The following is a 23,022-nucleotide window of genomic DNA, read 5'->3' on the forward strand; positions in this document are numbered from 1 at the left end:
GCGAGAAGTAGCAGCGCTAGAAAGAAGCTAACGACTTTCAATTCACTTTCAGATTTTCTATCTACCACTCAAGTAACTGGTCCCCCGTCGGCAAATTCTCCTGCGGTTTTCATGAAGTGCAACAGCCTGTACATCCGTTTGGAAGGCAACGTGGTTCTGGTGGCGAAGCAGATGAAGCTGCTGGAGTGCTACACGCTCGACAGTGTCTACGGGCTCACCAGCTTCATGTCCATGTTCGTAGCGGACAAGATCCTCATCATGAACCGTGTCGAGTGCTCAGCGTCTAAATCTTGTGCGCTCGGGTCTGCTGTAGATAGCTGTGCGCTCCACATTCTACTCGGCTTCAAGCCTGACGTTTACGAGATCGACGGTCGTCCGTACCATCCGCACATTGTACAAGCGCGTGACTACCCATAATGTGACGTACCCCTCTCAGTTTTGAACCTTGGTTAAACTCCTTCCGTGACTGCCTCCGATGAGCTGCATCAGCTGCTTTATCCTTTCGTGGTCGTCCAACTCGAGTTCTAGGCTTGAATGGCTTCATACTCACTGTCTTTTGTTTACATTTCTCTGTTTGTTTGTCCTCAGCTGTAGCCGTTTCATCTGCTACAGTATCCACGTGTACAGCTTCATCTTTTTCTTCAACATCATCAGAAGTAGCCTGTGCATCGATTTGCGTAGGAGCTACTTCTTCATCAGATTTTTCTGAATGGTCTGGCGTTTTCATCATGGTATCTCCGAGGCGTAAGCGGCCCCGCCATTTTTCCAAGTCATCAAGTGCAGCCGCAAACTTGTGGTCCGGTAGGTCTGATAGCTCAGTAGTTAATCGGCTGAGGGCACTCTGAGCCACCTTGAACTTATCATGCTCAGTCATGCGCTTCTTACGAAAATCATCAACTCGAGCCGATGATATTCGCAACGGTACATCCACGGAAGCTATTTCCTCATCCAAAGATCCCATGCGCAACCATCTGATCAAGGAATTCATAGACCGAAATCATGGTAACAAAACATGGTCGAATCGCGTAAACATGAAAGCGAATCATGGTCAGTACTTAAATAACATGCTCAAAACATGGACAACATGTACACTTTACCTAACAGGAATGAATGTATATGGAATCTTAAGCAGGTGAGCGACGGGCTTGCGGTAAATCATCCCATGTCGGCAAGGCAGCTTCATCGTCGACGAAAATTCACAGGAGCACATCCAGTTGTACTTGTCGACGCGATAGTTGTGACCGTCCTGGATAAAACTGACGTAGAGATCGACGTCCGAGATGCTGTACATCTTAGCAGACTCAGGGTTCCACTGCAAACTTGTACTCCGGCTCGAACACATCTGCTAACCACTCACTCGTCATCCCGAGAAGTGATTCATCTCATCCTCATACGACAGGTCGCGACGGGTGCCGGGCATGACGACGCGAGCTGCATACTCGTCCTCTTTTCGACGCTGGTAGCGTATTGTGGCCTCCAAGCACTCCCGCATGGACATAGAGCTATCCAAGTCGGCTTTCAGCTTTCCGAAAAAACATTCCAACCTGTTGTTGGTGTTGTTTCGGAAGTGTGGCAAATTCATGCGGTAAACCGTAACCCACACATCCTTGCCAGCAACCCAATTCTTGTCAAAGTAGTTCCACAAAGAGAAGCGATCATCCCGACATGCAAGGTGTTTGAATTCGGCTGCGTGCTGCTCAAATTCATCATCAGACCTCGAATACACCATGTTCGAAACGCAGTGATCCATTTGTTTAAGAATCCCACTCGGGTACGTGTCGTATTTTTTGTCATCACGAACTGCGCCACGTAGCCACTTCAGTACATGAAACTGGCACAAAAGAATCCGTGCGTCTGGAAACTTGGTGCGTAGCACACCAATTTCAGTAAGATTTTTGTCCACCATGATGACCTGAGTACGCTTCCAATCGTTTGCTAACTGGAATTGTTCAACTGCCTTCTTCATGTGTCAATCTGCGTTTCTCTCAAGTACAGAATGCTGAACAGCCTGGCCGTGGCCAAACTGATCCATCACCATCAGCGTACACAGTTGGTAGTTATATCTGATTGCCATGACAAAACACAACGAAGCCGTGTACTCGTAAGATTCAAATCACACAAAATCATGGTCAAAACATAACGAAACATGACATGGTTTCGGACGCACCTGTTCGTCTTGTGCGTGCAGTCTACGAGCAGTATCTCTGGGACCCGCTTAAACACCTTACGCATATGTTGCGAGCTAATAGTCACAACGGCGGTATGCCCATCAGTATCCTCGTCGACAGCCGACACGTTTCCTGCAGACTCGAGCTCGAAGCTAACCAAAAGTTCTGCCACGAGGTCTTCATCGCTTAGACTACCACCTAATCAATATAATAGTGAGTAAACGATCAAAATCAAATAGAAGGTCTGTCGTACCGGACTTTTTTGTCCGAGCAATAAGGTTGTGCACATCCTTTAATTGGACGTAATAGGGCGTTCGTTCACGAATGTAATCGTAGATTCTGCTCGCCTTGCTGCCGCTTGCCACCATAAGCTCCACGTCGCTCATGATTGGAGAATCTTGAGGTACTCGTCGCACTGAGGGGTACATCCTGTACACGTCCTCTGACAGAGTATGGTTGTAAAAGGCTTGCTTGATTTCGATACGCCACTCTCCATCAGCGAGCTGAACGCATTGGGCACGAAATCGCATTGGGCATCCCACACTGTTCAAGGTTTGTCGAGGTCTGATGCCTTTAGAACGGACGCGTTCCTTCCAGCCGTGCGTGCATATGTACACACGCTGGTACGGGTCCAGATTTTCTGGGACAAGAGGTAACTCAGCCTTCGGTTTGCCAATGCGTATCTTCATCTTCGCTATCTTTAGGTTTCGCAGCCGCACATTTTGTGTCTCTGAAATTACCAGCACGGAATGAGCATCCTGTTGATATTGCGTCAACCATTTCTCCAGATGCTTCCAGCTTTTGTAGTACTTTCGTAGCGGAGGAGCGTAGTACAGTTCATCATCCCACTATGCGTGGTCCCGCTTGCGACTTCCACTCGAGCCAGCATCACTACACTTCTCGACCCCACTGTAATTTGCAGTCGGCTGCTCACAGGCAGCCTGGATTCCCGATTCCCAATTCACATTGCTATCAGCCATTTGGGTGCTAGTTTTTACTTCTTCTGTATTTTGGGTATGTGGAATGCCATTAAGCCCAGTTGCGCTCACAACAGAACTACCAGTATACGGAAGCCGACCGTGTACTAGAATCTCCAGCATCACTGCTGCTGCTACTGGTGGTTGCCTCTATCTCAAGCGCTCGCAAAATCTTCGCAGTGTTCTTGGTACGAACCATTACTAAATCATGTACAAAATCATATTAAAAACATAATTTAGATAAAAGCAAATTCACCGCCATTCCGACATTGCGTGTGTACGTACGACCGTCGCAGCACTTGCCACTTGCAGCTGTTGTGTCTTCAAACACGAAACGCTATTTGATAACTCGAATCCTTCTCTGAGGCATAGTCATCGTCAAAACATGGTCCTTTCGTACTGCACAGCATAGTAACTGCTCGTATACTCGAACCTTTACTCGTATGAGATACAACCTTATATATCACGGACGTAGTGGAGAAACCGTTGGATAGCGGCGGAAGGAATGAACTACCCTGCCACAGCTGGAAAATCTGGAAAAGCAAACAAACGACACGTTAGATGCGATATAATCCTTGGAGAATCCTAACAGCGCATGTATTGGTAGCCACACTGTGGGGGAGAAGGGGGGGGTGTATTCTAACTGTCGCGGGCAGGTCAGTGAGCTTAGCTGCCTTGAGAGAGCCGAAGGGGAGCGGCGAGCTCAAATCAGTAATTTAAAAATCCGAAATATATTTTATTTTACAAACATGGCCAAACATGGTTAAAACCTACGAAAAACATACTGTGAAAAACATGGACTCGAGATTTTGCGAATACTTTTTCGAAGTATTAGTATTAAAAAAGCATGTATTATAATTATTTTTTTACAAAGTACACATTACTAATAACCCCAAATTTAGTGCACTCGGCCCGTTCTTGTAACAACCAGGTTTCATGATGTGAAGCAGAGGTCTTCGTTGACACGATTGTGTGGTGACTGTGCGGAATCGGTGGAGGAATCGCCTCGGACATGCGGCGTCTCGGTCTGCAATACGATGGCTGGTTGCGTCGGTCGCCCATGTTAACTAAGAGCGTCACATCGGCGGTTCTCTTTGGACTGGGGGATCGAATTGCGCAGAGGGTGGAGAAGTCTCAGAGGGGTGATGATTCACGTGTCAAAGAGATCGAAAACGATGGAGCGTTCGTTAGCGACAGCACAGCTCGAACCATGCGAATGATGATCTGGGGATGTGTTCTCTTCACTCCTATTGCACACACGTGGGTCAACTTCAGTGAGCGCGTGGTCGGAAGCCATGGGAAGGTCGTGGTTTTCAAAAAGATGCTGCTGGACGCGCTTGTTCTCGCTCCAAGTATCAATACGATCTTCTTCACGTCAACGCAAATGATGCAGGGAAAATCTTTCGGCCACGGCGTAGACTTTGCTGTGGACCGGTTGCCGCAGACGCTCAAGGCCAACTACATGATTTGGCCGCTTGCGAATATCGTCAACTACAGCTACGTACCACTGCAATATCGCATCTTGTTCATTAACTGTGTCAACCTCGTGTGGACATCAGTCCTCTCGACCATTTCAAGCCGACCTGCGTCTGCTACTTTGAAGCAGAAGAGAGAAGCGAAGATTGTCATGCCTTCCGATGAAAAGCTATAGTGCTGAAGAGGAGGCCAAAACTGCTATCTCTGAGAGCTGTATTTCTTGTAAATAATAGATGTAACTCACAGCCGTCTTCAATTCAGTGACGATGTGGAAATTCCAGTGGAATCGTGAAGCTGGCTACCGGTACAGCATACCTATTGCCACTGGCAATTTGCCAGGCCGTTCAGAAAGCCATTTCGGTACTGTATTATAGTGTTCCCACCGGAGACGGGGTCTCGAGTCGAGACTCAACTTACTGTAATAAGTCCATCATTGGTGGAGAGTCTCCACCATGGGAGGAATTTCCATAATCCAGTACTAGTGTACTGTTTTCTTAGAAAAGGAGGTGACTATTAATAGTACTGTTTCCAGTACATTTAAAGTTCGTGTTTTACTTTTTACGAACTTAAGCTAACGTAAGTCGTTACTCCTGATTCGCTCCGCGTTCGCTGCGTCATGAAGGTAGCCTTTTGCGCTGTCTTCCTCTTGTTGGTTGGTAAAGCCACACGAAGTCGATGGTCTCTAACTCAAAGTCGACTTTGAGCTTCCACGGAAGGTTTTTGGCGGGCTCCCATGTTAATTCGCGATAACCAACCCATTGCACCAGATAAACTCTAAATTATGAACCCAGCGCTTGGCGTAGAGGCGTTCGACATCGTAGAGCTCTTGGCTCCTTCCGCGCCGAGCTCGACTACTGTCAAACAGACCAGACCCCCTCTGACCGATCGCCGTTGTTGTCCAAGCCTCTCTGCTACTGGGAGGGCGCGCAGGTAGATTTTTGTTAATCTTGAGCTTATAGAAGGTAGAAGGATCCGTCTGCCTTCCGATTGAAATTCCTGGTGTGCTTTTTGAGCTTGTTGTGCGGCGCCCACCTGATAAATCCAAAATGAGGCTTTACATATCCAGATGTCAATGTAGAGCTTATCTAATTTTGTCAAAAGCATGAAAAAACATTTTAGCTTTACAGCTTCAGGTTATTATCTCTTGCGATAAACTCTTGACAAAAATTGCAGTAAATACATTTCAGGAATTTTAGCATAATATTTTAGTGAACAATTAACTCAAACCTATTTCATACCAACGGTCTCAGTAGAGATCTAGCTACTTTTACAGTTTAAAGACTTACCAAAAATGCTTTTAAAGCTGCATCTCTTAAGCGTTTAGCTAACAAATTATCGGATCGGATTTTTGATTCAGATTTATAGAAACGTAAAACAATAAGATGAAATTGTAGAAGTTTTGATAAAGCTAATGAGCTAAATGTGAGGTTTGTAAGAAAATGCAAACTTTTGGAATAGCTCCGGATGCTCCATAACATTCTGATCACGCTTGCGCTTATGCTTCGATTTCGAAGACGTCATTCCCAAAATGACACGACAGGGGGAGAGGGCACATACCAAAGCGCACATATAACACTACATGTAATAATAACCAACAGCCATGAAACCCACAGCTTTTGGTGCAAGTTAACTCAAAATTGTAACGGCAAAATTAATTTACCATATAATTTTTAATATTAAAAAATCTTTTTCAGGACACAATCGCATGTCCAAGTATCATTCTAAGCCTAGTTGGATACTGGACACATGCTTCATCTCATTACTTATATTGCGAGTATATAATTAAAATATTTCGTTCTAAAAATGCAGTAATATTTGCTGTCAGATGTACGTACTTAAACAATGTACTGGATCTTTACGTGGCGCGAACTTACCGGGACTGTACTGTTTTTCCAATCCAAACTCTGAATTAACTCGCCGATTTTCTGAATCCAGTACACAACTGGATTAAATACAGTCCACATGGAGATGCAAAGGCACCATGATTTGATTGTCCGCGTAATAGTAAAGATGAACCCTTCGGTAGTCATAGCGTCGGGAACCAACATTTTATCGCTATATAAGAGTATTCTTGTTGTGAGGTGGCTAAGCCAAGTTTACCTTCGAAATGGTACATTTACAGAAGCTTTGTTGCTGCAACAGCAAGGAACAATATCTAAGCTACTTAAACATAAGAAGGCTCTGGAGGAACCGACTACGTCCTAGCTAGCCGTGAAGTCACAACATGAGGTGTGGTTTCCAGAGCTGGACACCGCGCTGGCCGAGTGAGGGCTGGTGCGAGGAGGAAGGAGTGATGGTAACCGGTGAAGCCTTCAGAGTATAGGCAGCACGATTTGCTGCGATCCTATAGTTGGAGGCGCCACCTACGTGGTCGAATGCGTGGCTTTACAGGTTCTGCGGAATCGAAGTGAAGGACGTTCCAGCGAGTGGTAAGTCGATGGGTTCCTGCGAGGATACTGGAGCCGAAACAGAGAATGATGATGTAGAGCTCGATTCTGCGGATATTAAGGAGCAGTTGCGAAGCTGCTTATTCGAGCAGAGTGTCGGATAGAAGTGTACAGAGGCTTCGAACGATGCAGAGAGAGAGCTGTGAGACGAGCTAAGCAGGAAGGAAGGGTGCGAGCAGTAAGTGTCCTTGCTTGCCTACTTTGGACGTGCTGTGACTATCCCAAAGTTTAGCACCTCAGAACAGTTATTTTCATTATTTCATATTCCGAGGGAGGGGTGAGAGTTATTTTATCTTTGGCAAAAAGCAAAATTCGGGAGCCGATATTGTATTCTTGTCGGAGGGTATTAAATGAACAGGGATTACTGCCGAAGGGTTCATCTGAATTACATGTACAGTACTGCACCCCGTTTTCGCGCCCTGGGACCTTCGATAAACTTCCGGATGTGATGATCCTGAATCCAAATGAGCTTTAATTTGTGAGCTAAAATCTAGTTTTTTTGCCAAATCTATATGGTCCACCCCCGCGAAAATGGGGGCAGTACTGTAATAGGCAAAAGTCACGATCCATAGAGGCGACGCACAATTCAAAGTGCAAGCACTCATCAGGTGTACGACGTACACAATCGGAGTTTTGTCGAGGGTTCTCCCTTCTAAGAAGGGATTCTTCAATCCATCTCATTTCCAAACGTGCTTCCGACTTTATTAGCATCATCGAATTCGTCAATCATAGCCATGTTTTATGAGCCCGGCAAGACTGAGCACAACCTGCCGCATGACCCGTTCAAGGCCTGTGTGCAGCCCCGTCCTATCGGTTGGATCTCCACCGTCTCGACCACGGGTGAGGCCAATCTCGCGCCGTACTCGCAGTTCAACAACCTGACCTTTGACCCCCCGTACATCATGTTCAGTGCCAACCAGAAGCCGTCGGGCAAGCAGAAAGACACGACCGTGAACACGGAGGCCACGGGCAAGTTCTGCTGGAACCTGGCCACTTGGGATCTCCGTGAGGCCGTCAATATTACGGCCGAGCAAGTGGGACCCGGTGTGGATGAGTTCGAGCGTGCCGGTCTGAAGAAGGAGATGTCCAAGTGTATTGAGGGCGTCCCGATGGTGGCCGACAGCCCTGTCAAATTCGAGTGCGAGTACTACAGCACGTTGCGTCTACCTGGAAATCCGCCTATGGGTTCGGTCGATGTGATTATCGGCAAGGTCGTGGCCGTACACATCAAGGACGAGGTGTTGACGGAGGGCATCCTGGACGTCAAGAAGACCAAACCCATTGCGCGTTGTGGCTACTACCAGTACACGGTGGTGAAGGAGACGTTCGAGATGATCATTCCCAGCAACAACCAGGAGGGCGAGGATGTTTTAGGCGGCCTCGAGGGCAGCACTCGTAAGCATCGAGAAATCGCTCAGCGTGATCACCACGAGAACGAGGAAAAGCCTTAGATGCAACGACGATAGATACTGTGCAATGCTGCCAGCAACTTGATAAATAAAGTTCACGCAAGTTTGTAGAGCTTAAGTAAACTCTTCAGCTCAAGTACAGACGAGCAATTTCGTAATGGCATGTTACTGTAAAAATAGTGTTACAGTACTAACGTGCTATTGACTTTTACGGACCACTTAAAGTGTGGACGACGAGAACGAGCACATATAAACAACGGATCCAGGTATTAATAGTTAAACCGTGACTACAAGCTTGTCGCTGCCGACAGCGACGCCCACCTGTGCGTCCTTTGAAATAACAACGGTATTGTCGTTGGCCAGGATGTAGTTGTCCGTCGAGGTGGTTGAGGCAGCGTACAGCGTACCTTCAGTCGAGGCGTAGTATGTTGTTCCCTTGACAAGCGAGCTGGAGATGTCGACGGTGCCAGACAGCGCGACGTCAACGTCCGAGCCGTCCACGTTAGATACGATACCCACAGGTTTGCCGAACGACTCCACCAGGGCCACACGCTGGTTCTGAGCACCAGCCCACAGACCTGCGTAGCCGATAAGAGCGCCGGTTTCAGTGGCCACCACGTCTAAGACGATCGCGCCGACAGCGTTCGGGTCGGCCGACGCCAAAGAGAAGTCTGCGTTGGCCACAGGGAGCACCGGAGACTCCTCAGACAGCGTCAGATCCGACGAGTACGAAAGCACCTTGATGCTCGGCTTTCCGGAGTTGGCCGAATTGAGGAAACCCACGGCCAGGCGGTTATTGGACAGCACACGAACGATCGGCGTCGGGTAGAAGCCGAAAGCAGAGCCAAAGTCCATCGAGCCCACAGACTCGTCGAGCACGTAGCTGCTACGGAACGTGGGGGAACGTTTGATGGCGGAGAACTCAACCAGTGACACTGTAAGTGCGTAGTTGTTGGCTGTATCGAAGTAGCTCAGTGCGATCACAGTGTCTGATATCTTGGCCGAGTCAATGTAGTACGTTGGACTCACAGTCGTATCGCACACCTCCACCGTTTCGGTCAGTGTGTTGTCCGAAAGGCTGGCGGTGAACAGACACAGACCCACGCTGCCTACAGAGGAGGACGCGGTGTCGTTGCTCGACGTCGAGGACGCTTCCACGTACCAGGGCACCGTCACCGTGTTGCTCGAGTTAAAAACCGATTGAGGTGTGCCAAATTGCGTGAACGTTACACCGTTGGCATTGCCAAACTCGAGACTGTCGGATAATGAGATAGCTCCATCGTCCGCGAACGTGCCCACGATGACACGCTGGTAGTATGGATTCTGTAAATACGACTCGTAATACACCAGTGCGAAGCTCTTGTCCGACATTCGGGTGATGAAGGTACTGGTAGACGTATTGGTCGCTTCAAGAGTCTGACTCTGCTGCACCGAGACGGAGCCGTCATCGATCGTGATGGGCGTCACGTACGTTGTGACACTGAACCCGTCGGAGCTCGTGACGGTAGTGACAGCGATGGCCAACGAGTCCGAGAGTGTGGCCAGTCCCTTAACCGTCGAGCCAGAAAAGACGTTGCTGTTGTCGGCCTCGGCGATGCTCACGGTCTTGTCGTCCGCGTTGACCGTGGCGACGGTAACCGTGCATTTGATGTCAAGCGACGTTCCTGTCTGGTACGAAATGATGTTGGAGGCGTAGGCCGTCTCGGACGTGCCGAGCGGTGCGAACTTAATGTACGCCATGAACTGGTCCTCGGACGGGAGTGAGGTTGCCGCCAGGTACGCGGTGGTGCCGGCACCAGCCGTGAGCTGGCCGTTCGTCTTGTAGCTCACGGCTTGGCCCTCGGAGGCCGAGTTGGCATTGGTGCTTGAAAGCGTCGAGGACTGAATGGTGCTGGTGACGGCTTCACCATTGTTGCCACGATCTACGAAGTGTAAAATGTAGAGTGCAATGACGTTGAGCAGTAGGAAGAGCGAGACGCCACCCCAGATGAGATTCTGGCGCTTTTGATGCGACGGAGGAGTTGGTGACGTGTAATCGGCTCTGGGTGTGAACACGCCGTCGGCGTTGGGCTCGTTGTCCTTGCCGCCCATGAAGATAGAGAGGAGTGTTGCGCTCGAGGATGCGAATGCTTGAGTGGCAAAAGAGTAATCTGGTGCAAGAAAAGGTGGAAGGACACTGCTCTATGGTTGCAAATAAACGACTTTGTCAAGCGACTTTTGCAGGCGCAGGTTATCAACGCAGAGCGTGCCTAATGCAGATTTGATTGGCTGACTGGACCGAAGTTGAAGTGACTTTCAGCAAGAGTTGATCCGTAAAAACTATGGAAAAATTGAGCGCTCTCACTGCAAGCAGCTCGTACGACAAGTTCTTGCAATCCTGCCGTTGTCTTTCATTATTGGTGAATTATCAACAATCGACAGTTATGCTGTGGTCTCTTCGATGGAAAAACGGTGCTCCATGCATGCTCGCCATTAGCAGCGAGTCGCTAATGCTATCAAATATTCTTGATAAACTTTAAACTGGAGCTGCGATGGGTCCATTGACAGTGCGCGCGCGAGAAGTTATCGGAGAACGGCCCAGAGCGTTGCATTTCAGTACAACGCCCCCAAATCGCCGATAAAGAGTTAGTTTTTCTAAAAACTTTTAGTGAAAACGTCAACATGGATGTACCGCGTCTCTTTGCTGATTCAGCAGTGCAAACGTCAACGTGAATGCAACGCCGCTACATATACCTCTACCCTTGTAATGTAAGATGCACAGCTAGAGTGTACATGGTTCTTGCAAGATTAATGATATAATGCGCCCTGAACTCCAGGGCCTGACGCATGCTACCCATACTACATGAATGTACTGAGGTAGACTGTCAGAACCGGCCGAGTGTCGGTCTGTTGATTTATTGAGGCGTGACTGAAACATCATATTTTTGCCACTCGCTGCGCACGTGTCATCGTTGAAAGGCTTCAAGCTACAGGGGCATCGTTTCTGTTGACGTGGGGATCTCGACCGTATCGTACGAGGGCAGTGCCATCGTCTCCGTCGATGTAGGGATCTCCATAGTGTTGAATGCCGGAAGCGCCATAGTCTCCGTCGACGTTGGGATTTCGACTGCATTAAGGGCACTAAAAGATGGAAGTTCGACCGTCTCAAACGAGGTCGGGATTTCAAAGTTGCGAGCGCGCTTCGGTTTTGTATTTGCCTTGGGTACTACGGCCTTCGTGCCGTTAGAGCCCACCGCTTTGGCTGGTTCTTTGCTCGCTTCCGCGTCCACGAGCAGCTTCGTCAAGTCAATACTCTGGACAAACGCATCCACGACCTTCGTGGCCAATTCATCCTCAGCAGCTGTGAGAAATACGCCAGACACAGAATCATTCTGACCTTCCTCACTAGTCTTTTCAGCAAAGAGGGCACTATGGCCGCCGTCCGTCAGCTCGGGAAGAAATCCGTAGACGCGTTTCTCGGACTGGAACTGCTCGAAATACGCGGTCACGTTCTCTCTGCAGTGTTCCAGACTGTAGAAACCGTCCTCTGGTAAGCGATTGAAGATACCGCCCAGCACCTTGACGCCGTGACTCTCAAAGAACGTTGCGTTGAGGTTGAATGAGTCCACGGCGTCACCCACCCCTTTCTTGCCAACAAGCACCACAGGCGTCTTCAGTTTTTTGGCAACATGCGCATTAGACACGCCGCAAATTGATCCAACAGCAGGATATCCAACACCATCCACGACCACGACCTTCTTTCCTTTACCTACTTCCTCCACCTTCTGCTTGGCCTTCTCCAACAACTGAGCCGACGTCTCCGTTTCGCCCTTCAGAAACTCTCGTGTGAACCCCTTATAGAACAGAATGGGACCCACTTCACAGCACGTGATGCCCTGTTGCCGACAGAATTTGGTCACTAGCTGCGGCTTCTCACACTGTGTGGCCGGCTTAATATACGCGATGTCACTGGCTGCGTATCCACTGCGCAACAGCGCACCCACCAGGCCCAGGCACACCGTAGACTTACCGACTTGAGCTCTGTCTCCACTGATAAACAGCCGCAGCGGTGGTGCCTCTGGAGTGGCAGGGGCGGGCGACGCAGTGGTGTACCGGGACTCGAGCAATTGCTGCTTCATCCACTGCATCAGCGGTGTTTTACCAAACACGATGAGTTCCTTCTGGTCCACCGAGATCCGGGTAAAAAGTTCGCCCTGTCCGTGCTGGTTCACTTGATTCGGTAGCGCTCTACGGCGCTCGTTCACTTGGACCGGGTTGTTCTTGAGCTGCTGGGCGACCAGGGCCTCCACCTCCGCAGAGCTCGCACGGGTCTCACTGTGCAGCGCCAAGCCAGATCCATAGAGAGCACTGAAGCCACGCAGGAAGGTCAGCACCTCGGTCAGCTCGGCGTCGCCTTGCAGCCCGAAGACCACACAACGAACAGATTCAGTCATCAAAACGAGCAGAATAAGTTACATGTAGCGCTACAATGAGAAAAACACCCAAAAATCCCAGCTCTCTGGATTTTATCCAGAGTCCATCCGGGTGATAATCCAGCGATTTCGTTCGTATACATGTACCAGTTTTGTATCGTTTAAGTGCAGCTAAAAAAGTCATTGGGCGTGTTTAACTAGATTTAATTCTGACTAGCCGGCTTCGCGGCGGTGGGTCCCAGCTGTGTAGGCCGTCCACCTCCGCTTCGCTCCGGTGGGCTGATGTTTTTGTTTTATACATCATGAAAACATTAAAAGGAGAAATGTCAGTGTAAAAACGTGTTGTCTTTAGAGTAAGGCCACATTCTCACCCATGAAGCCCGCTGGCCTCTGCTTCGCTCCGGTGCACCGAGGTTTTTCTTCGTTTGTTAGCGAAACAAAGTGGAAACGGTGAAGCAATTATTCTTGCCTACGCTCGAAGATATGTATTTACACTATGTGTTTTGTGTAAACTCCGCCCTCCTCTTCCAATTCAGGAAATTCGATCAGCACCTTGAATCCATTCGCCGATGCTTTTTTTTGCGGAGGTTGCATAATTTGTAGGATGTGATGTGTCCAGAATTTTAAATACGTTGTGGTGCAGGGTGACTTTGGGTAGGATGTTGTACCCCAAGGCTTCAGCCACCTCACTAAGACGTAGTTTCGTGACTTACTGCCCCTACCATTCTGTAGTCTCATATGGCGGTGTAAGATACCGAGGTTTTGTAGGCTACTGATGCTCCGTACAACATATTGGATGCCGTGTTCTTTCGTGGTCCGTGCTCTTCCGTGTCCTTTCTGGCTTCGTGGTTTCAAGCTCACCCGTAGCTCACACCGCTTAGTGGTTCAGGGTTATCGCTTTGGTTTCATGCTCTCTCGTACGCCCTCCCCCTCTTTTGTAGCTGCTAGCTATTGCGTGCTCCCAAGGGTTTATGTGAGCTCCACAGGTTTGTGGTCCATAATCATTCATGGTCCATGGCGTCTTATCACCGGTACCCTCGCCGATGGGTGCTTTTCCGTAGCTGTGTTGATCTGTCGCCCATGTATCGTGCGTTCCTGGTGTGGACACATCCCCCGCGCTATCGCGCTATCGTGCAATCGCGGTGCTGTTCTGTTTTTCACGCTATCGCGAACTCATAGTGTGAATCTGTCGACCACAGTATCAGATCATGCAACCGTGCTCCGCGATGTAGCCGCGTGCTCTCCTGAAGCGTTCCGCCCTTGGGTCCGCCGTCCGTTCTATCATATTCTACTGTGACATCGTTCTCCCTGGCTCCGCGAGCTCAGTTCTTCACTGGTATCGTGCTCCGTGGTTAAGTGATTTCCCTCTATAGTTCCCGTGACTGCGCGTTCTCCCATGGTTTAATAGTTTCGTGGTATTTTTTGGTGTCGCAGTTGGTCTGTCGTCCGCTCCATCGTGAGCTACCGTAGTATCGCTCTCCGTGGCTCGGTGAGCTCCAGTTTTACCCTGGTATCGTATTTTAATGCAAGATAATCTCCCGTTTATGGTCTTCCGCGAAATCATGCTTGGTCCGTCGACCGTGCTCCGTGCTCCACCGTGGTGTAACGGAATGATCGTTTTTCAGTGCGTTGTCACAGCTACGTGCTCTATGTGGGGTGTCAGTATTTCAGCTCTCTTCCGTGGTCCGTACGCACCCGTCATACTTTTTTCCTTCCCATGCTTCAGGGTTGCGCACTCTTCCGTGGTTCGTGCTTTTCAGAATCGCTAGGTGCCTTCATTGATTTAGTCCTTTTTCATTGTCCATGGCCTTTCGTGCTTCGTGCCGTTTCTTCTATTTCATCATGCACATGGTGTTCCTCCGTGTTTCGTGTTCTTGCTTAATCACGTGCCTCCGCGCTAATGTAATCACAAACACTGCTCCAGTGCCTTGAAGGTACGCTACGTATCGTGTTGGATAAAGGGTACATTCTCTAAAGGTCGCACACTACGCGCGCAAATATAAAGGAAGACGACATTTTTTTTCGCAGCGGTAGAGAGGGGGTGAAGGGTGGGAGGCCACAATACACCTTAAAAGTTTGAGTAATTAGTATTAGTAGGAAATTTGAGTATATTATATAACACAATCATCGTAATTCTACTACAAAAGATTGCAAGCAAATATTTAAAGGAAACTATAATAGTACAATCGTGTAAGTAAAACTACTATAAAATTACAACGAGGCTTAAGACATTATATTTTTAGCAAAACTACTGAGAGGACTATTCAAGACTCGATATGGACCACCAGGGCCCAGATTTTATATTAGACTGTGTAACCATACATTGCGTGCGTGCTGTTCGGCGCTAATGCTAACCAACGCGCACACAGGCAGCACCCTTTGCGTGAAGTGGTGCTCCGCGGCTGAAAAAGGGGGCAAAATGATATTTAAGCGTTGCATTGAAGTACGATATGTCGAAACATAAAATGTGAGCAACGCCCATCGCTGCGCTCGGCAGCCAGTAGAAGGCATGTATTAGCGCTACCCTTCCATACTTACAAACTGCTACATACGTTGCCTGGGGCCCCTGTTCGGCGCTCCTCCCGCAATCGCACGCGCCCTTCGTCCATTGTCTGTCGCCGCCGCTTCGCTTTTCGAAATGGGGCGAAAAGAAAGAAGCGCAAATATATTACCAATCAGCGGGCTGTAGTAGTATTCAGTAGTATTTATGCTTAGATTTGGCTCAATATCAGCCAGTGACCGGGGCCGCCTTCGCTTCGCTTGGCAGCATTTTGTCCAGTGAGAAGTGCGTATTTGTGCTCCGGACGGAGTCACCGACAGACAGACAAGTAGTGTTTTAGATTGACTAAAACAGCTTAGCCAACCAGGTTCGATTTTACCAGGTCACCGACGTTTTAATAGTTCAATCAACGCCGTTCGATTAAGTGCTACTGTAGCATTTTGCTGAATACACGGCCGTTAGGCCGGTAGGTTGTCTGACGCAGTAGGTAGTTTAGCGCAAAAGATAGAGTGAGATTCCAACATATCCCTACCAAACTCTCTGTCATAAGCTCCCAGCCTCACGTTCCCTCTGTACAGTACCACAAACGTACCAAACTGTCTGACAGATCCCACGATCAAAGTGGGAGATGCCAACGCAAACTTGACCGCCACGTGCTTCCCACTGACGTCTTCTAACACTCCTCCTCGTCGGTACCGCCACTCCGTGATATCCGTATAACCCATTCCTAGTTTCGCCCAGCACAAGCCCACTTGCGTTCTCAATTCGTTTAGCCTTGGCGCTGGCAGTGCCTTCGTCAGGACGCCCGCCGGCATGTATCTGGACTCACGATACTCCGGTCGGAGAATTCCTCTCTTCGTATAGTCTCCAACAAACTTGATACACACATATGTATGCTTAGCCTTCGACGAAGCTCCTTCTCCGTCTAGCTGCTTCAAAGCTGCTTGATTGTCCACTCTGGGGTACGTGGGTATAACCAGATCCACCTACAACTCCTTCAGTAGTTCACGAACTCCCAGGATATCTCTAGCAATGACTGAGACAGCCGTCCGTGTACTCTGCTTCCATCTTCGACGCCAAAACGCCGTTCTGCTTCCTGTAGATCCAACCTACAGCCATACCGTTCACCGCCACGATGCCTCCCGTGACCGACTTTCTGTCACTCTTATCAGCAGCGAATATGCGTCGCTATACCCCGCCACGCTTACAGGTCCAGCGTTCGTACCATCCCCTCTCATTCTCAAATACAACTGCTTAGTTCTACCGAGGTACCTCAGCACTCTCTTTGCTAGCTTCCAGTCCGATATGGTTGGTGCGTGTGTGCGTCTTGACACATGATGCACCGCAAAGGCGATGACTGTCCTGGTACATCGCGCCAACCACAGGAGACTTCCAACCAGACTCTTGAACTTCCTCATGGTCACGGTCCCAGAAGATCCTGCTACGGGTAAGATCTTCTCATTTCCTTCCGGAGGCTCGTTTCACTCTTCTCCAATTTTTGCGCGCACTCCGTGCACGTGCTCTAGTCCATGGTCTCGTAGCATGTCCTCTATACTCGTTTCTTGATCAATCTCGTACCCATTCTCTTCGTCGTACACCACCCTCATTCCCAGAAACTTATGAGGCTGTCCCAAGTTCTTCACCGCTAAGACCTCCAGCTCGTCGAAGAAGGCGTCAACTGCCTTGCTTTTCGTACTGGTGACTAGCAAGTCATCGACGTACACCCTCACAACTAGTGCCTCGTCTCCGTTGTGTCTGTAGTATACGAACATGTCCGTAAGACACTGTTCGAAGCCAATCTCCTTCGGTTTTCCATGTAAGCGCTTAATCCACAGCCTACCAGCCTGTTTTAAGCCATATAGGGCTTTCTTCAGCTCCCGGACAAGCACGTCGCCCTCAAAGCCCAGCTCTTTCCTGATTTGGTCGCTCACGACCATTCCTTGGGGGATCTGCATGTAGATGTCAAGGTCGGCTTCCTTATCCGCTTTAATATAAGCGTTGGGCATGTCCCCATGCTTTGCCGAACTCCCCATTTTCTTGTGAGCACCAAGATCAACTTAACGCTCGACACGGCAATTACTGCGGCGAAAGTCACGCTGTAGTTGATTCCGAAGATTTACTCTTTACCGCATGCCACTAAACGCGCCTTCAGTCGCTCGATCGCCCCCTCTGAATCTCTTTTAGTCTTAAAGACCCACTTCGCGTGCAGTGCGTGAGCGCCTCGTGGTAAACGCACCACCTTCCACACACCGTTGCGCTATAGTGCTTGTAGTTCTTCAGCAATGGATTTGAGTCACGCCAAACTTTGCTTACTTCGTACAACCTCTCGATAGCTCTTCGGGTCGGGATCCATGACACTGTTCACCACGTCGCTCCTCGTCACCTCCTAAGCGAAAATTTCGTTGTTACGACCCACGTCGCTCCTCGTCTCCTCCTGGATGAGAACTTCGCTCGTGGGTTCTTCTCTACTCCGTCCGGCCGAGCGCGTGGCTGGTCTCTCTCTGGACCATGGCTTCTTTTGCTTTCCGCGCCGCTTAGGCCGACGGTACCTCCACCAGTGTCCTCGGCTTGATCACGTCTGGAGTCGGCTCCTTCTCGTGGTCCTAGCTCTTCTCTGCAGCTGGGGAGGCCGTGCCACCCGCAGGTGCCCTTTCGTCGCGACTCGTCGTGCATCCCCCGCTTGCGACCTCTGTCGCGAAGCACGTGCATCATCTCTTCCGGCCGGACCGGAAAGGTCGTTCGTCTTAGACTCTTCCTCGGCATCGCACGAATCTTCTCCGAGGTACAGACGCTGCACATTCTCGTTCTGTTTCTTGTTGAGTGTTTCTATATTTCTTACATATTGCGTAATTATCTCGATCCGATCCTTCGGCAGGTACACTCTGTACCCCTTCGTGTCCTCTTCAATGCCCACATTCATCCCTTGTTGCGCCCTCTGCACAAAGTTATTCTTCCGCGGGTCACGATATACAGTACAAGGCGATCAAAAGACAGCAATATCGCCCAGCGACGGTGTCTGTTTGGTCAACATCTTGATCGGTGACATACGCCCCGGATTTGCACTATTCGGCGATATGCTGAGTATGTAGGCGGCATAGCGCACCGCATCTCCCAAAATATTAGTGGTAGCCCACAAGCGAATATTAAACATCTCGCCATGTTCATAATAGTTCTGTGCATTCGCTCAGCCTTCCCATTGCAGGTCTGATTGCGCGCTTCACCTCGCTGTCGAGCGACTCCAGTGCGTTTGCAGAAAATGTCTACGTTTTCGTATTCTACACCGGAATCAGTACGCTACGCGTGGATCCGACAGTCGAAACGCTTCTTGAAGAGAACGAGCAAGTTTTCGAATTGCTTCGCGGCCACGTCCTTAGTCTTCGCAAGGTAAACACCACAGTAACTCGTCTTGATTTATAAAATTCACCATATACATGTTTCCCAATCTGTCCTTTAGCGTCATGGGTCCTTTCAGATCCGACAACTACATGAACACGACCATGGTGGACTACACAAGGGGCACTTTAGTAAAGAGGTTGATCTCCATGTTAAATCTGGATATTTTCCGTACACGTTTGTTTTGCTCATTAACGCTTTTGGTAACAACCCCGGGTAACGCGACAGCGACAACGACCAGACCTTTGCGTCGGGCGAGCCACCTCAACGGCGAAAGCTAGCACAATTTAGCTAAATGTCAAATATTACGGGTGGTACACATTTAGTAGTGCACTGTAGATGCAGCTGAAGACGTCTCGGCACCGGCATAGGCGGCAGTCTGGGGAGACGGCGGAGAGACCGATATGCAACCAGAAGTGATAGTGCAGCGTCACGCCTACGTGGACTCGGACAGACAGCCCAATCTGATCTTTGCACTGCCACCACGGACTTTGAAGCTCTCATTTAACTGTTCTCAAGAGCTGTGAGGCCTTGCAATTAAGTGACCGATGGAAGGTCGTCCCTTCTGGTTGTACACACTCTCTCAGTTAACAACTAGCCCGAAGACCTTGGGAGACACCACCATCTCCAGTATGGACCGACCGCATCGTAGGCAATTGGACGGAAATAACAAGTTTGAATAGCATTTTGCCCTATCATTGGATAATGTAGAGTTATGAAAGGGTACGTTACTATTTGGGCACCAGGGTGCAGATACAGTAGTGAGCCGTGTTGACGTTATCAGATACTGAAACTATTTTTGAGTTGTGCAGATATAAGGTGAGTCGGATAGTGGCTAGATATATATGGCAGAGGAATACTATATTTCCGTTGGCTCTTCAGTTGAGATGTGGGTAAGATACTTAACTTCGACTCCAAGTGGTCGCTCCCTTCGCGTTTTACTTCCTTCAGGGAAGTTGTGTTACCGATAGGGCTTGCAGCTGAGTAGTGGTGTTCGCTTCGGTGGAGCTACCCAACTTGGACTCCAAGGACAGTTGTTCTTCCTTCGGGAGAGCTGCGTTGATGACAGGGGGTTGCAGCTGAGAAGAGGTGTTATCTTCGATGACTGTCGAGTCCGCTCACATTCCCCTGTGGAATCCCGTTGCGTTTTCGAATACTAATCCTAGTTACAAAGACAAAATGAATGATGATGCCCTCTTGGAAGGGCACATCCGGCACAGTCATAGCTTCCTTGCAGCTAAACAAAACTGGATACATGGGAAAGAGACCAAATATACTCCAGATCGCGGCAGCTTGCATTTTTTTCGTTACCTAGGGCTCGGTGATACCGGCGCGGTCCTCATAGCTCTTGTGTAGCTGACGCTTCTTGTGCTTGTGATCAGGTCATTAAAAGTAGGGTAGAATTGCGTTATAGCTTTGGCTACTCCGTTTGTCTTGATGAAACCATTTATGTGATGCTTGCGCTCGAAAGTGACGGAAACGCGCTCATGCAGCTTGGGGGGCGTTAAAAGCCCTTGACATGTGGACGGCCTGCATGCGGCATGCTTCTTTGTGCGTGAAATTCAATAATGTAGTACTTAAGTACTGGAGGAGGGGGCGAGCGCTAATATCAGCCATTGGTAAAAAAAAATGATTGGCGGTAAAATCTTTGAGGGGGTGGCTTTTGATAAGTCTTGATAGATGATCATTATCCTGCGTTTGGATTGGCTAAAACATTCGGACTGTCGCTACCAGGGGTGCCTTTCGATAAGGTTTTTACGGTAAATGGATCATTTGCATTACCTCTTATTCCGTATTTGTATCCACGCTGGCAAAATCCGTCCCTTCGCACAGAGCGTTGATGCTTACCTTCGTCATCGAGCTTCCTTTCTGGCTTAGCTCGTGAAAAGCAGTGGCTCTCGATTCCGTTGCCGTCGTGGTAGACAGATTTTTGTTTTCATCATCCGTCTCCGATGGATATTCCCTCGCCTTGTGGCGAAGCTCGTTCAAGGTCATTCGCCTCTGCAAGAGCTTCTTGCTGGTGTCGCCCATAAACGTTGGGCACTGCGAAAGCACTTGGTAAGCACCAGTGAGCTGTAGAGAACTCGATCCACGCAAGATCTCCCCGTGCTCCACGTTCTCTGCAGCCCATTGGTGCTTACCAAGTGCTTTCGCAGTGCCCAAATCTCAGGGGTGACATCAACAAGAAGCCAGCGACTTCTGATAAAAGCGCGCTGCTGATAGCAATGAACGTCACGATGCGCAGTCACCTGTGATCAGCTCAGGCAACACTCCACGAGGGAACGGATACAGGGGTGAGCCCATTTAAACGTGCTAAGCAAGAGGTGAGTTTGTCCGCTCTCAATGGTACCGATCGCCAAGTCATCCGAGGAGCGTAGCAATGTATTGCGCGCGCATGTGACCCAGCCGCTGTTTACCAGATCGCGAACGCCTTCTCGGATTTGCTGCTCATTTGGTAAGGTTGCGTCCAGACTCACTGGTTTCCTCTGTTTTCTCCATGAACTTCAGTTTCTTGCTGACAGCCTTCTCAATCAAACTGAACGACCTTGGAGAGTTTCCTTACTGCGGATCTTCAGCACACTGGATCGCATTAGCCGAGACGTCTTCGTCCTTCTCAAAGCCGTCTTTCACGCGACTCCAAAAGCGATCGACCGTCTGATTAACTACCACATAACCACCGGCGCTAGCACGAACCCACGCGCGGCTGCGAGCTGTATCTAAATGGAGCTGTAGTTCTTTCCTCTCGGAGTCTTCTCTTTTGCGACTTCCGCTATGATAGCATAGACGTTGTTGATGTTGCTGGCCAAACTATACCTGAGAGCGAGGCCACACCTGCTGACAGCGGGGCCGGGCCCCAGTCAATGCGCAAAAGGTCCGTCTGAAAATGTTTTTGTCTATCGCGAGTTTGTTTGACGATGGGACTATCAGCTTACGTTTGTCAGTATTGTCTCCTTCATCCGGATCAAACCTTTTTAGATTTGATGATACTTTGACCGGAAACGCTGGTTTGACTCACGTTTGACCTCACCGGTGCGGGATCAGCTCCACTATATGACACCCCCGGCGGAGATGTTCTTAGTAGTTAAACTTGTCTTTGTTCGGTAAACTGCTAGCTACTATATCAGTCCAGTAGTAATGCTGCATTAATTAGTACCTAGATAGTACCATTTGACGAAACAACTGCAAATCCTTGGCTACGAAGAAGTATCCAACACTCCTAAACACAATATATACGGCCATCGTGTCGAGTGCCCATAACTCAGTCAATTTTTATAATTTGACGGTGCGGGTTTCACACAGGTTGCAAAACATGCTTCGAAATAGCAAGGGTGTGCTAACGCTCGCGTTTTGCACTTTAAAGGGAGGCTCACATAGAAAAAAAGGATATTTGTAAAGGTGGTCACAATTTACGGCCACCATCGACCCAGTACAAAAACCTATATAAAATAAAACACGTGTCATTTTGGCTGACTCGAAAATGTGTACGAGCTGAGTTTCTGTGGGCGATTAAATGGACACTAGGTATCGAGAGCTCAAAGTAGTTGCATGGGGTACATAATAGTTTTATATATAAGGTGTTGCACTCGCACCTCTGCTTTATCGATATTGATCAAACAGAGGTGCGAGTGCAGCACCTTACATAAAAAACTATTATGTACCCCATGCAGCTACTTTGAGCTCTCGATACCTAGTGTCCATTTAACCCCTTAGTTCCCGGCCGAAAAGTCAGGGGTATATTTTGATCTTATGTTGGAGCTCCAACATAATTTAATATAGGAATTTGTATGGCCCCGAATTTCGTCCAGCTATGCAAATGGATAGTGCAGGGTTGCTAATGGATAAAAACGAGCACATCCAACATATTCCTGTTTCATGTTGGATTTTCTCAGTTGTATTGCTGCATAAGATGACTGATGCAACATTGTAAATGGCCTGTTTATTGAGATCATTGTCTGTGTAACATTGCACACGTCAAGTAAAGAAGAAATAGCCAATAGAAGCAAATCAATGTAACCACTATTCATTTGATTGCACACGCAAACGGCGCACACTACGATTGCTCCCCCTCTGCAGCAGCGTCTTTGTTCGGGGCCTGGTCATCGGCATCGCCGGATGCGTCAGCGTCGGACCCACCCGCTGCTACTTCACTCGCGCACGCCTCACTGCCGCTCGCATCACGTCGGCGGTGTCGCTTCTTGCCTGGACGCTCCGCTGGCGCTCGGTCGCGTATCTTGTGGTC

The 23,022-nt window shown here is 49.0% G+C and overlaps 4 protein-coding genes across 4 annotated transcripts; 2 read left to right on the forward strand and 2 right to left on the reverse strand.

Annotated features, from left to right (window-relative positions):
• Positions 1-4,157: 4,157 nt before the first annotated feature.
• Positions 4,158-4,866, forward strand: PITG_01671 (uncharacterized protein; the record flags this gene model as incomplete). The annotated part of the gene is made up of 1 exon (XM_002908247.1): positions 4,158-4,866. One exon carries the CDS (start codon positions 4,158-4,160, stop codon positions 4,794-4,796), a length of 639 nt encoding a protein of 212 aa, XP_002908293.1.
• A 2,936-nt stretch (positions 4,867-7,802) lies between these two features.
• On the forward strand, positions 7,803-8,519 carry PITG_01672 (uncharacterized protein; the record flags this gene model as incomplete). Its single annotated transcript, XM_002908248.1, has 1 exon — positions 7,803-8,519. One exon carries the CDS (start codon positions 7,803-7,805, stop codon positions 8,517-8,519), a length of 717 nt encoding a protein of 238 aa, XP_002908294.1.
• A 234-nt stretch (positions 8,520-8,753) lies between these two features.
• Positions 8,754-10,637, reverse strand: PITG_01673 (uncharacterized protein; the record flags this gene model as incomplete). Its single annotated transcript, XM_002908249.1, has 1 exon — positions 8,754-10,637. The coding sequence occupies one exon, from the start codon at positions 10,566-10,568 to the stop codon at positions 8,754-8,756; it is 1,815 nt and encodes a 604-aa protein (XP_002908295.1).
• Positions 10,638-11,339: 702 nt separating this feature from the next.
• On the reverse strand, positions 11,340-12,910 carry PITG_01674 (uncharacterized protein; the record flags this gene model as incomplete). The annotated part of the gene is made up of 1 exon (XM_002908250.1): positions 11,340-12,910. One exon carries the CDS (start codon positions 12,908-12,910, stop codon positions 11,444-11,446), a length of 1,467 nt encoding a protein of 488 aa, XP_002908296.1.
• Positions 12,911-23,022: the final 10,112 nt, after the last annotated feature.

This window comes from Phytophthora infestans, genomic scaffold (genome assembly GCF_000142945.1).
Source record: "Phytophthora infestans T30-4 supercont1.2 genomic scaffold, whole genome shotgun sequence".
Lineage (NCBI taxonomy): Eukaryota > Oomycota > Peronosporomycetes > Peronosporales > Peronosporaceae > Phytophthora > Phytophthora infestans.